A 13,193-nucleotide genomic window follows, 5' to 3' on the forward strand; every position below is an offset into this window, starting at 1 on the left:
ATTACTGTTCCTTCACCATTACTGGAACAAAATGTCCTTCCTTACAGCACTGTGTGTATGTCCACATCATATGTCCCTCAGTTCACAAAGATAACTAACTACCACCTTCTAAAGAGCATTCCGCAGACTCTGGGGAGTTTGAAGTGTCAGGGAACAGGAGAGTCTGCAGCTGGCTGTAACTAATTCACTTTAAAGATCCACTCTGCTTCTGTAAAAACTAAATGGCTCCCATCCGTGACTGCGGACATCGATACTGCCGGGGAGTAATAATGAAACACAGAGAGAGAGAAATCCCAGCGACAATCAATAACTGTGGAGGGGGATTCATGGCAAAGAGGTGAGCAGGAATTAAGGTTCACAATAAGGTCTGAGTCTCACCTCATGGGGGCAACTGACTTCCAGTGAAGGTTCATCGGAGGTAGCCAGGCAGAGAGCTCCAGGTAGCAGCAGGAACAGCCAGAGCTCAGGCTGCATCTCGCTGAACGAGGGAGGGAGAATGAAACTCGCTTCACTTTCGACTGGATGACCCGAGAGCTGGCAATCGCGAATCCCATCTCACCAAAAGCCAGCTCCCATCTCTCTCTCTCACTCACTCACTCACAGTCTCTCTCACACACACACAGCATCCGAGCTTTGGCAGATCGCAGCCACACAACGTTACAGCTGCTCCTTTTCTTGTTGCAAGTCAGGATCCTGTGAAACTCCCAGCCCTTCTGCTCTTTGACTGTAACAGGTGTCAGTGCTTCCTGCAAGGGGCCGGCCCTCCCATTCCACTGGGTCCCTGCAGCCTCCAAAACTCACGTTCGGCTGAACGAACGGGGAGCAAAAGGACAACTTCAGAGTCCAATTTCCTGTCCAGGATACTGAATTATAGTACAGAGTGCGTGATTCAAGAGGAACCTTAGAGGAGGTCCCACACTTTATCCTCACAGCCAATGAAGCAGTGAGGCGGTCTTATTCCTCCCACGGTTCATGTCCTCAATAAAGTGTTTAAAAGATTACATACTGGAAGAGGAATGGTGTACTGGCTGCAATCGTAGGTCAGTGTTCCTTTTCTTTGTAAATATATTTATTAGCAATTTTTTTAACTTTACAAATATATAAAATTATTGAAACAACAATCAACCACAAATATCAGTATAATAAAAAGAAAAAAACACAAATAATACAACTACTGAAAATGTGTTGCTGGAAAAGCGCAGCAGGTCAGGCAGCGTCCAAGGAACAGGAGAATCGACGTTTCGGGCATAAGCCCTTCTTCAGGAATTCCTGAAGAAGGGCTCATGCCCGAAACGTCGATTGTCCTGCTCCTTGGATGCTGCCTGACCTGCTGCGCTTTTCCAGCAACACATTTTCAGCTCTGATCTCCAGCATCTGCAGTCCTCACTTTCTCCTACAATACGACTACTATCTACTAACTATTAACCTACTCTATAATACAAAGCAAATCCTAACACTGAGCAAAGCAACACCAAAAAAAGAAAGAAAAGCAAAAAAACAAAAAAACCCCCACAAAATACAGAACAGCCATGCTGGGCGCAAAGCTCCCAACAAAGGAACGGGAGCATTGTATACATGCCCGTATTAACTCGGGAGACCCCTCCAGGGCCCAGGGCTTGACAAATCTAATCACCCTGGTTAAACAAACACCCTAGTTAAGGTAACTGACAAATCTATATCCAAATAACTCAAGTAGGGCTGCCATGTCTTATAAAAATGGTCTGTTGTGTGGTGCACCATGTTTGTAAAAAAGTCCAAGGGAATGTGCTCCATAATTAATTTCTGCCATCCCAGCAAGCCGGGTGGGTTCTCAGACACCCAGTTCATCAGAATATTCTTCTGTGCACAGTATGCAAGAATATTAAATAGTTTCTTCCCATGCCCGTCTAAAGATGGTAAATTCGGTCGACCTAAGAGGAGAGATATCAGGTCTACTTTGACTTCAGTCCTCAATACCCTCCCTATCTCTCCCGCCACAACACTCCAGTAAACACAGAGCCTGTGGCATGTCCATAAACAATGGGTCAGAGTACCTACACTTATTTTACATTTGGGGCACACTGAAGATGCCCCTTTTTTAAACTTCGCCAGACGTTCTGGTGCCAGATGAGCCATGTGCAGAACATTTAACTGCGTAGCACATGTCCAATTACAGATTGAGATCTTTCGAGTATTCTCCCATATGTTATTAGAGGACCTACGGCCCCTTATAAAGCCTGTCTGGTCCTCTTTAATAATATGGGGAAACACCCTTTCCAATCTCAGCACCAGGATCTTGGTCAGAATCTTGAAATCTGAATTTATTAGAGAGATGGACGTGTATGAGGCACGATCCTCAGGAACCTTCCCCTTCTTAAGAATTAGGGGAATATTAGCTTCTCTCAAAGATGGTGGTAGGCATTCATGCATATAGGAGTGAATGTACATCTCCAACATCGGCCCTGACAGAATCCCTATAAACTCCTTATAAAACTCACTCGGAAGACCATCAGGGCCAGGCGCTTTCCCACTCTGAAGTTGCCTAGCTGCCTCCCGTATTTCCTGAACTGTCAAGGGGGCAATAAGCAGAGAGGCCTGTTCCAAGGTTACCCCTGGGAGGTCCAGGTTCTTAAAAGAGGACTCCATTTTAGCCCTCCTGTCTTCACAACCTTCAGACTGATACAATTCAGAGTAAAAGCTCCGAAAAGCCTCATTAATCTTTTTAACATCGTATGTAAGGACCCCGGCGCTGTATCTGATTGCAGTAATGGATTGGGGAGCATGCTTTTTCCTAGTCAGGTATGCTAAATACTTCCCTGGCCTATCCCCATATTCAAACAGCCTCTGTCTAGCAAAAGCAAGATCTTTCTTTGTGTTTTGTGTCAGTATTGAATTCAAGGCAGCCCGAAGGGCCGAGATCCTCTGTAGCTTAGTCACCGAAGGCCGCGCAAAATGTGCTGCCTCCGCGGCTTTCAACCGCATCTCAAGCAGACGCTGCTGTTCCTCCTTCTGTCGTTTCCGGCTAGCCAAATAGGAAATAGCTAATCCCCTCACAAAGGCCTTAGCGGTCTTCCAGAGCATAGACAGACTACTAGCCGTGCCTGAGTTGATAGTCAATAATTCCTGAAACTCCTTAAAAAGTATTCCACAAATTTGGAATCCTTAAGGAGAAAAGGGTCCAAATGCCAGTGCTGCAAACCTAACCCTTCACTCTTGGCCTTAACCTCCATATAAACTGCTGCATGATCAGAGATAGCTATATTCCCAATTTTACAACCCATAATCAAATCCACAAAGGCCAAAGGAGCCAGAAAGAGGACAATCCTTGTGTGACATTTATGTGGGTTTGAAAGAAAGGTGAAATCCCTGCCGGTAGGGTGAAGACATCTCCAAATATCCACCAGCCCCAACTCCTCGCATAAGTCAACTACCTGCTTGGCCTGCGAAGGAATAGTTGGGGGCCCACAAGGCATCCTGTCCACTGTCGGATTCAAAAGACAATTAAAATCCCCCCCTATAATAATGTGCCGTGTTCCAAAAGCACTCAACTTATAGAAAGCACTAATCAAAAATTTGAGGGGATGCGCTGGAGGACAGTAAACATTTAAAATGCCATATTCCTCCCCATGTATCAGGGCTTTAAGTATCACAAACTGCCCTGATCTTTCACCTGCTCTAATAATGTGAACGGAAGATTTTTCTGGATAAGTACCCCCACTCCCCTACTTATAGTAGTAAAGGATGGAAAGAATACCCTGTCATAACCCCCCTGTTGTAATTTCAGGTGTTTCCCATCATCAAGATGGGTTTCCTGCAACAAAGCGATATCAACTCTTTCCCTCTTAAGGCTAGAAAGCATTTTTTTCCTTTTAATAGGCGAATGAATTCCCTTAATGTTCCAGGTGCACCATTTAATAAGACACTTAGCCATATCCCCTTTCGGACACCCTTGAACCCCTCTGAGGGAGAACCCTGCTTACAAAGCACCGAGCATAAGTAAATAAAGACTCATAGAATTGAAGAACCTATATATACAAAAGCTACTCTATCACAACTAGAAACAACTATTACTACCAAAAAACTACAAAGAAAATAAGACACTTAGCCATATCCCCTTTCAGACACCCTTGAACCCCTCTGAGGGAGAACCCTGCTTACAAAGCGCCGAGCATAAGTAAATAAAGACTCATAGAATTGAAAAACCTATATATACAAAAGCTACTCTATCACAACTAGAAACAATTATTACTACCAAAAAACTACAAAGAAAATCAACTATAGAACCTTGAATGGAAGACTCTTCCCCCTGCCCATAGGGGGCACTCACCCTACCTATCCTCTCTTTCACAGCTCCTTCAAACCTGGACTGTGCCCCAGCCTTAGGCCAGAAAAAAAAACAAGGAGATGATCCTTAAATCAAAAGACAAAGTCAGGATGAACACTCCACCCATCCCTGGCTTCATGACACACCTACTTGTGACTAAAAGAGAAACAGAACAAATAAACAAAAAGGAGAGAGAGGAACAAAGAACATCCACAAAATTTCTCATCAGAACACCCAGTTATTAAAAAAAAGGAACAACTTATTCCAAAGTCTTTTCCCCCTCTTTCCAAAAAGGAAGTTATTAGGGAGAATAAAAATAATAATAAAGGAATAAAAATAAAGGGAAAACATGGGGAAAAATAGAAAAGAGAACAAACATTAACCATATTCTTCAGGCCAATCCGTCTATTTTAACCTGTCCACAAAGGTTTTAGCCTTATCCACCGAGTCAAATGTATAAACTGAGTCCTCGTGGCTGAAGTGACGTACTGCAGGGTATCTCATGGATGCCCAGGTTCCTCAGCCTCTTTTTAACTTCATCGAAGGACTTTCTCTTTTGGATTACAGCTGCTGAAAAATCCTGGAAAAACATGATTTTTGACCCCTTTTACAACAGTGCCTGTGGATCTTTTCCCAGGGACTTGGAAGCTTCTATGACTTTTTGCTTGTCCTTATATAAGCGGAAGTGCACTCGGATTGGGCGAGGACGCTGCACCGGCCCTGACCTGTGCACTGTAACCCGATAAGCCCTTTCAATCTGAAGCCTGCTGGACTCGATGTGAAGGCCCAAAAACTTCGGCAGCCAGTTTTCAAAGAAGCTGACTGGCTTCTCACCTTCCTCACCTTCAGGGAGCCCGACAATTTAGAGATTTATCCTCCGACCTCGATTTTCGAGGTCGTCGATATGGTTTCGCAAGGCCAGCACCTCTCGCTCTGGATCCGACTGGATGAGGACTCCATCGCAGCTTCCGAGGCCTGAGTTTGACCCTCCACCTCCTCCAGCCTCTCCCCGAGGCCCTGGATTTCCTGCTCGTGCTTCTGCAGCATGAATGTGATAGGTTGGACCTGGGCACGAATCTCCCCATGGATCTCCTCAATCGCAGCTGCAACTTTCAAGGTCAGTCTCTCCATTGCCGCAGCCAATTCCTGTGAGTCTGTCAGTTCCCTGGGCGGTTCAGGAGTGGCTGCTGCTGCTGCAGTCTCTGGTGTGGTAGGTGCTACAGGGGAGTGTCCTCCCTGCTGCTGTTTGCTTATTCCTTTTCCCTTTGGCATCCTTCCCACTCCCAAATATTAACAAATATGTGTTCTGTAAGGTTTTAAACTAATATTTCCACCACATACGTTGGCCAGGGGTATGCCTTGGCTGTTAGGCAGAGCTGTCCACAGCAGTTCTACAGAATCGCCGCTATCTTGCTGAGTCCCCCATGTTCCTTTTTTTAAGAGTCTACACGTGCTGGAAATCTGAAACAAGCCCTGAAAATGCTGGAAAAACTCAGCAGGTCTGGCAGGAACTGAGGGAGAGTTAGATTCCAAATGTTATCTGTTTCTTCTCCACAGATGCTGCCAGACCTGCTAAGTTTCTCCAGCAATTTTCTGCCTTTGCAGTTGAATTTGTTTGTCAGTTTTTCTTGCATTTATTCTTTCACAGAATGTGGGCGGTGCATCAGGGTTTATTACCCACCCCCAATTGCTCTGGAGAAGGTGGTAGTTATCTTTGTGAACCTCAGTACACAGGATGTTGACATACCCACAGTGCTATTAGGAAGTAGGTTTTGGCCCAATGACAGTGAATGAACAGTAATATAGTTTTGAGTCAGGATAGTTTGCAGGCTTGGAAGGAACTTGCATGTGTGAGTGTTAACATATACCTATTACCCTGGCCCAAGTGGCAGAGACTGTGAGTTTGAAAGGTGCTGTTGAAGGAGACTTGGTGAGCTTTTGCAATGCATTTTGAAGGTGATTCACATTGGTAGAGGAGGAAATGAATGTTTAAGAGAATGGATGTGGAGCCATTCAGACAGGCTGCTTTGTCCTGGATGGTGTCAAGCTTCTTAAATTTTACTGGAGCTGCATTCATCCAGGCAACTGGGAAGTATAACATCACACTGCTGATTATCAAGAGTTTTCATGTTTTTAACTTAATTTTTAGCCTTGATACCAATTTGTCCATGTATACTACACTTCAACTTTACCTTTATGCTGCAAGTATATTCTTAAACTAAAATACAATTCTTATTTTTCATGATTATGACTTGTGTTACGACATGGGGTAAACCCTCCTGCTTAATTTAAAACCAGCAACACAGAAATGATTTATCCTGTGCAGTAATCTGTAAAACTTTGAGTGGCCAAGAACTATTTAAATTAAAAATTAACAACTTTATTTCTTAAAGTATAACAAAGAATAATCAATTAACAACTATGTACAAGTCCTTACTCTAATCTATCTTTTACCTTCCCTCTATAATACTAGTCCGATAAAACTCCCAATTAAGATTTACAAAACAACAATTCTTGTCTCAAAACCAGGCAGCATTCGGTTCTTCTATTTGGATTTTCCTGTGCCTTCTTTTCTTCTTCTTAGGGATTTCTGCATCACAGGTAAGTGATTAGAAAGGTACTGTTAAGAGAGCTTTTTTTCAAGCAGTCTTGAAATTGATAGATTCTTGTTGTCTAGAGGAATTAAGGGCTACGGGGAGAACGCTGGTAAGTGGAGCTGAAATGCGCATCAGCCATGATTGAATGGCGGAGTGGACTCGATGGGCCGAATGGCCTTACTTCCACTCCTATGTCTTATGGTCTTATGGTCTTATAGTCTGTTACATGCTGGGCTTGGCAGTTCTCTTCCCAACTGTTCAATTTTCCCCCAGAGCATCGGATTGTGCCATTGGCTTTTAAGATTGTCAATATACTCAGTTCAAACTTGATTGGAGTTTTGTATTTTCGGGGTTTAGTTTAAACTGATTGGCTGAATTCGAATTTGTTTTTGTCTCCAGGCAATGAGCTAACTGAGTTGTTCGACCCAGTGTTACATTGTTGCCTTATTGAGAACACTTGATGCTGTGTCCGGTAGTTCTGCTGCTTTTAACTCTCTTAAAGTACACCCACAACTTCATAATACCTGCCCCCTTAAGAAAAAAATGAACCACCATACCAAAAAAAGGCTTCATTTTTTCTCTACTTTTTAAACACATTACCCTAATATACAGATAACTTTAATATAAGTTTACCTTAACTTCTTCCCATATACCTAAAGACAGATCTCATCTAAACTCTATCAGTTAAATCTGTAATACGCATCTGCGATTACATTCTTCTGACCCGCATTATGTACGATTTTTAAATTAAAAGTCTGAACATAAGACTCCAATGAAACAGCCTCATATTGTTATCTTTAAAACGTTCCCAGAATGTAAGCGGACTGTGGTTAGCGTACACAACTGTCTCCGACACATTGTTCGTGACATACACATTAAAATGTAGTAAGTCCAGTACCAAACTCAATAGTTTCCTTTTTGATTGTAGAGTATTTCATCTGGTGGATTTGATCTTCTTTGAAAAGTAACCAACTGGCAGTTCAATCCAATCCTCATCTTCCTGTAGGAGTACAGCTCCAACTCCACTGTCACTAGCATTGATGGTAACTTTAAAAGGCTTTGAAAAGTTTGGTGCAGCTAAAACTGATTTGGTGGTTAATATCAATTTCAAATGGTCGAATGCCTCCCGCATGGTTCTGCCCACCGAAACTTTGTGTTCTTCTTCAGCAAATTGGTTAATGGTGCCACTACACTGCTGAGGTTTGAAACAAACTTCCAAAGTGAAGCACCTCTTTCTTCAAGGTTGGTCGTGTAAATTCCTTGATGTTCTTCGTCTTTGCATTCCGTGGGGTCAACTTTCCATGACCGATGTTATGTACCAAGAACGTAATCTCTGCTTTTGCGAATTCCGTTTTATTTAAGTTTATCACCAGTTTTGCTTCTTGTTGTCTGTAGCATCTCTAAGACAAGTCGAGGAAAGCTTGTTGTAACCCCACCCATTAAGCACTACCCAGCATTACATTGAAATTCTGTCCATGGATATTTTCCTTTGCTAAATTACAGAATACCTAATGGATAAACTACACAATTTACAACGCGCACATTTTACAGATAGTGACACTTAAGAGAAACATTGCTCATGCTCAACTGTGAAGCTCTTCTGTGGGCTTGATAGAAAGCAGACGTGTTCAAAGGGACTAAATCGCTGCCTAAAGCAGATCTCCTGTAAGTAATCATGATCAAAAAGGCAGATGCTGAAGCAGATTGCATCTCTTGAAGATCAATTTCATTACTCGCATGATCCAGGTTAATAGTATTACGATCGGTTTAGCCTGCAAAGTAAAAAAACTATTAATAAAAAGTAAATAAATAAAAATGTAAATAAATAAATAAAGCTAATAAAATTACACCCACGTCTTCATAACAATGGTCTCTAGGTACTGTCACTATTTTATTAAAACAGAAGTCCCACATTCCACTAGCAGTAGATGAGATAAATGATCATTTAATCTCAAGAGGGCAAGGAGACATCCTAAGTATTTTTTTAATATGTCATATCATCTTCGTATTTTTGTAAATCAATTTGTGCCAGATGTTTTTAATGCTATCATGAGCATGGTGACTGCTTCCAGAAAGTTCCAACAATTGCCAGGAGTAAAGCAAACCCTGGAATCTGGCAATCCTTTCATTCTAATGAACATTACAGCCAAGCTAATGCAAAGGACTTGTGGACCAGATATTCACCTCAGCTAGATCTGAACAAATGAACCATCAAAACCTATTATGACCTGACACACAAATTATTCCAGTTACCTACTACAAAACACAGTGGTCTACTTCATTGGCTGAATACCTCCAAAGCCTCAGTCAAATGATTGTAATGGCTGGTTTGTATGAATCACTTTCAAGCAAACTTTAAATTTTTTATAGTTTGTTTTGAAACCAGAACAGAAAATACCATTGATTAGCAAAACACCTGTTTCTGATCTCAATATGTTGTGTTTTATAAAGTTTTATAAAGTTGTAGCCAGGTTTCCTTGCTTCTATGTTCTACACCCTGGATAATGAAGGCAAGCATCCCTCATACCTTCTTCACCATCCTGTCTACCTGTGCCAACACCTTCAGGGATCTATGGACTTGTAGACCACCGTCTATTTGTTCCTCAGTACATCCTAAGGACCTACTTAGTATTTACTGTGCAAATCCGTCCCTTATTGGACCTCCCTAAATGTATCACCTCACACATATTAGGATTAAAGGTATAAGTTTGTTCGCTGAGCTGGTAGGCTTGTTTTCAGACGTTTCGTCATCATGCTAGGTTACATCATCAGTGAGCCTCTGATGAAGAGCTAACGTTCTGTCCCACGTGTTATTTAGTTGTCTTAGTCTGTTGTGGAGGGTGATATCACTTCCAATTCTTTTTCTGAGAGGTTGGTAAATGGGGTCTAAATCGATATGTTTGTTAATGGAGATCCGGTTTGAATGTCAGACCTCTAGGAATTCCCATGTGTGTCTTTGTTTAGCCTGTCCCAGGATGGATGTATTGTCCCAGTCGAATTGGTGTCCCTTTTCATCAGTGTGTAAGGCTATTAGTGATAGTTGGTCATGTCTTTTGGTGGCTATTTGATGCTTGTGTATCCTGGTGGCTACTTTCCTGTCCATTTGTCCAATGTAATGTTTGTTGCCGTCCTTGCAGGACATTCGTTTTGGTGGTTGTTGGTACGGGGTCCTTTAACTTCATCAGGAGCTGTTTGTGTGGTGGAAGGTTTGTGGGCTACCATGATGTCTAGGGGCTGGAGTAAGTCTCGTCGTTATCTCCGAGATGTCTTTAATATATGGCAGGGTGGCTAGGCATCAAATCTACCAGCTCAGTGAGCAAACTTACAACCTGATCCACAACCTGAGCTAAAAATCTTCTGAAAAATCACAGTCAGGATTAAATTCCATCTGCCATTGCTTTGCCCAATTTATCAGCTGATCAATATCAGTCTCTAGCCTGACATCATCCTGCTCACAATCAACACCACCACTAATTTTCATGTCATCTGCAAACTTACTATTATACTTTCTGCAATCACATCTAAGTTGTTACTGTACATAATAAAGTGTAAGGGTCTGATCCTGTGGTACTAGACCAATTGCATCCAATGGCTTCCAATTGCATCCCTCCACCATCAACCTTTGCCTCCCATTTGAAAGCCACTTTTGGATCCAGTTTGCCAACTTGAATTGGATCTTATGGGCTCTTACCTTTTGGACCTGCCTTCCATGTTGGGCCTTGTCAACAACCTTACTGAAGTCTGCATCAGTTAAAAAAACCACATCAACTAGGCGACTGTCAACAACATATTTAGTCAACTTTTCAAAAAACTCAATCACATTAGTCAGACAAGATCTCCTTCTAACAAATTTGAGCTATCCTTGTCTTTCCAAGTGTTGATTGATTCAATCACTCTGAATTATTTTCCAATAATTTCCCGCACGTTGACGTCAGACTAACTGGTCTGTAATTACCTGGTCTATCCATCTGTCCTTCTTGAACAAGACGAACCACATTAGCTAGCCTCCAGTCAGCTAGCACTTCGCATGTGGCTAGCAGAATATTAAAAATCTCCACCAGCGCCCCAGCAATCTCCTGCCTTGCCTCCCAAAGCAGCCTGGGATACATCTCATCGGCCCTGGGAATTTATGCACCTTTACCTCGCCTGAGTATCTATTACCTCCTCATTAATCTTAACATATTCTAGAACCTCACCACCCCAACTGAAATCCCTGGATCCAATGTCTTTTTCCTCTGTGAATACAGATGAGGAGTATTCATTTAAGATTTCACCCCTGGGGTAGACAGGATGCCAAGGGGCCCGGCAGGTACTCCTGCACATAAGCAGTTGGTGGATTTGTGTGAGGAGTTGGATATTGTGGATGTGTAGAGGCGTCTCCACCCTAACGGAAGAGACTTTACTTTTTACTCCGACCCACACAAGTGCCACATGCAAATTGATATGTTTTTTATGCCATCGGTTTGTTTGGGTAAAACATCGATTTGCAAAATTGGGAATATAACTATCTCGGACCATGTGCCAGTGTATTTAGATGTTAAAATCAAAGGTGGTGGAATAGATGAACGGCGCTGGCACATGGAACCATTCCTGTTAAGGGATAGCAAATTTATTGAGTACATTACAAGAGAGTTCAGGGCCTTCTGGGATATCAACATTGCTACGGCCAGTAATCCAGCAATACTTTGGGAGGCCACTAAGGCATATTTACGAGGCCTGATTATTTCGTATTCAGCAACTAGGAGGAAGCGGAGGGAGGAGCAGCAATGGATGCTAGAGACCCGGCTGCAGATGGCTGAGGAAGTATGTTATAATAGGCTCTCTGTGGTCAAGCTGCAGCAGGTTACGGCCCTCCGGGTGGCTCTCAACTCATTGTATACACAGGTGACAAAAAATGAGGTCTCCTTCGCGAAACAAAGATTTTGAGTTTGGGGATAAGCCAGGTAGATATCTGGCTAGAAAGAAAAATGCTTCCCAATCTATTATGTCTGTTAGAGAGAAGGCTGGCATGGTTATCCGTGAGTTGAAGAAGATCAATGTTAGATATAGGGAATTTATAATTTTTGCAGAATTATATTCATTGGAGGGCGGCGAACATGATGCAGCGAGAATGCAGTCCTTTTTTGAGAACCTGGACCTCCCCAGTATAAACACAGAACAGGTTTCCCTGTTGAACGCGCCTATGATGGTACAGGAAATGCAGGAAGCAATGGAGCATCTCCAGGGTGGCAAAGCACCGGGGCCAGATGGATTCCCAAGTGAATTCTTTAAGGAATTTATAAATATGTTGGTGGAGCCACTTTTGGGAATGTTTAGCTATTCATATGCACAGGATTGTCTGCCACTCTCTCTTAGGGAGGCCAATATCTCCCTCTTTTTAAAGAAGGGGAAAGACCCAAAGAATGTGTTTCATACAGACCAATTTCGTGTTGAATATAGGCTTTAAAATTCTGTCAATGGTGCTGGCTCGGAGGTTGGTAAAGGTATTGCCCCATGTTGTACAAGATCAGAAGGGTTTTGTTAAGGGCCGTAGCTTCTCCAACAATATCAGGAGGGTACTGAACACAGTGCAAGTATGCCAGCAAAGATTGATGCCGGGTTTGGTGGTCTCCCTACACACAGAAAAGGCATTTGACCGGATAGGATGGTCATACCTGTTTGGGGTCCTAGAGAGCTTTGGTGTGGGGGGGACCTTTTCCAGATGGGTGGTTTTATTGCAGTGGGGCACCTGCTGCTCAGAAGGGAAGGGGGAAGAGGAGCAGAGCAGTAGTCATTGGGGACTCAATAGTTAGGGGGACAGATAGGAGGTTCTGTGGGGACGAGAGAGACTCACAGTTGGTGTGTTGCCTCTTGGGTGTCAGGGTCCGTGATGTCTCTGACTGTGTTTTTGGGATCCTTCAGGGGGACAGAAAGCAGCCCCAAGTCGTGGTCCACATTGGCACCAACGACATAGGTCGGAAGAGAGATGGGGACTTGAGGCAGAAATTCAGGGAGCTAGGATAGAAGCTTAGAGCTAGGACAAACAGAGTTGTTTTCTCTGGTTTGCTGCCCGTGCCACGTGCTAGTGAGATGAGAAATAGGGAGAGAAAGGAGTTGGCTACAGGGATGGTGCAGGAAGGAGGGGTTTGGGATTTTGGATAATTGGGGCTCTTTCTGGGGTAGGTGGGACCTCTACAAGCAGGATGGTCTTCATCTAAAGCAGAGGGGTACCAATATCCTGGGTGGGAAATTCGATAAAGCTATAAGGTGGATTTAAACTAATACAGCAGGGGGATGGGAACCAAAATTGTAGG

General features: G+C 43.1%; 1 protein-coding gene across 1 annotated transcript in view; it reads right to left on the reverse strand.

Annotated features, from left to right (window-relative positions):
• LOC122558892 (interleukin-17 receptor C-like) overlaps positions 1-858 on the reverse strand; it is a 67,152-nt gene extending 66,294 nt beyond the window's left edge. The window contains exon 1 of the mRNA XM_043707807.1: positions 379-858. Coding sequence (XP_043563742.1) covers positions 379-474 — 96 coding nt within the window. The 5' untranslated portion in view covers positions 475-858. The remainder of the gene's footprint in view (positions 1-378) is intronic.
• Positions 859-13,193: the final 12,335 nt, after the last annotated feature.

The sequence above is a fragment of the Chiloscyllium plagiosum genome, chromosome 18 (assembly GCF_004010195.1).
Source record: "Chiloscyllium plagiosum isolate BGI_BamShark_2017 chromosome 18, ASM401019v2, whole genome shotgun sequence".
NCBI lineage: Eukaryota > Metazoa > Chordata > Chondrichthyes > Orectolobiformes > Hemiscylliidae > Chiloscyllium > Chiloscyllium plagiosum.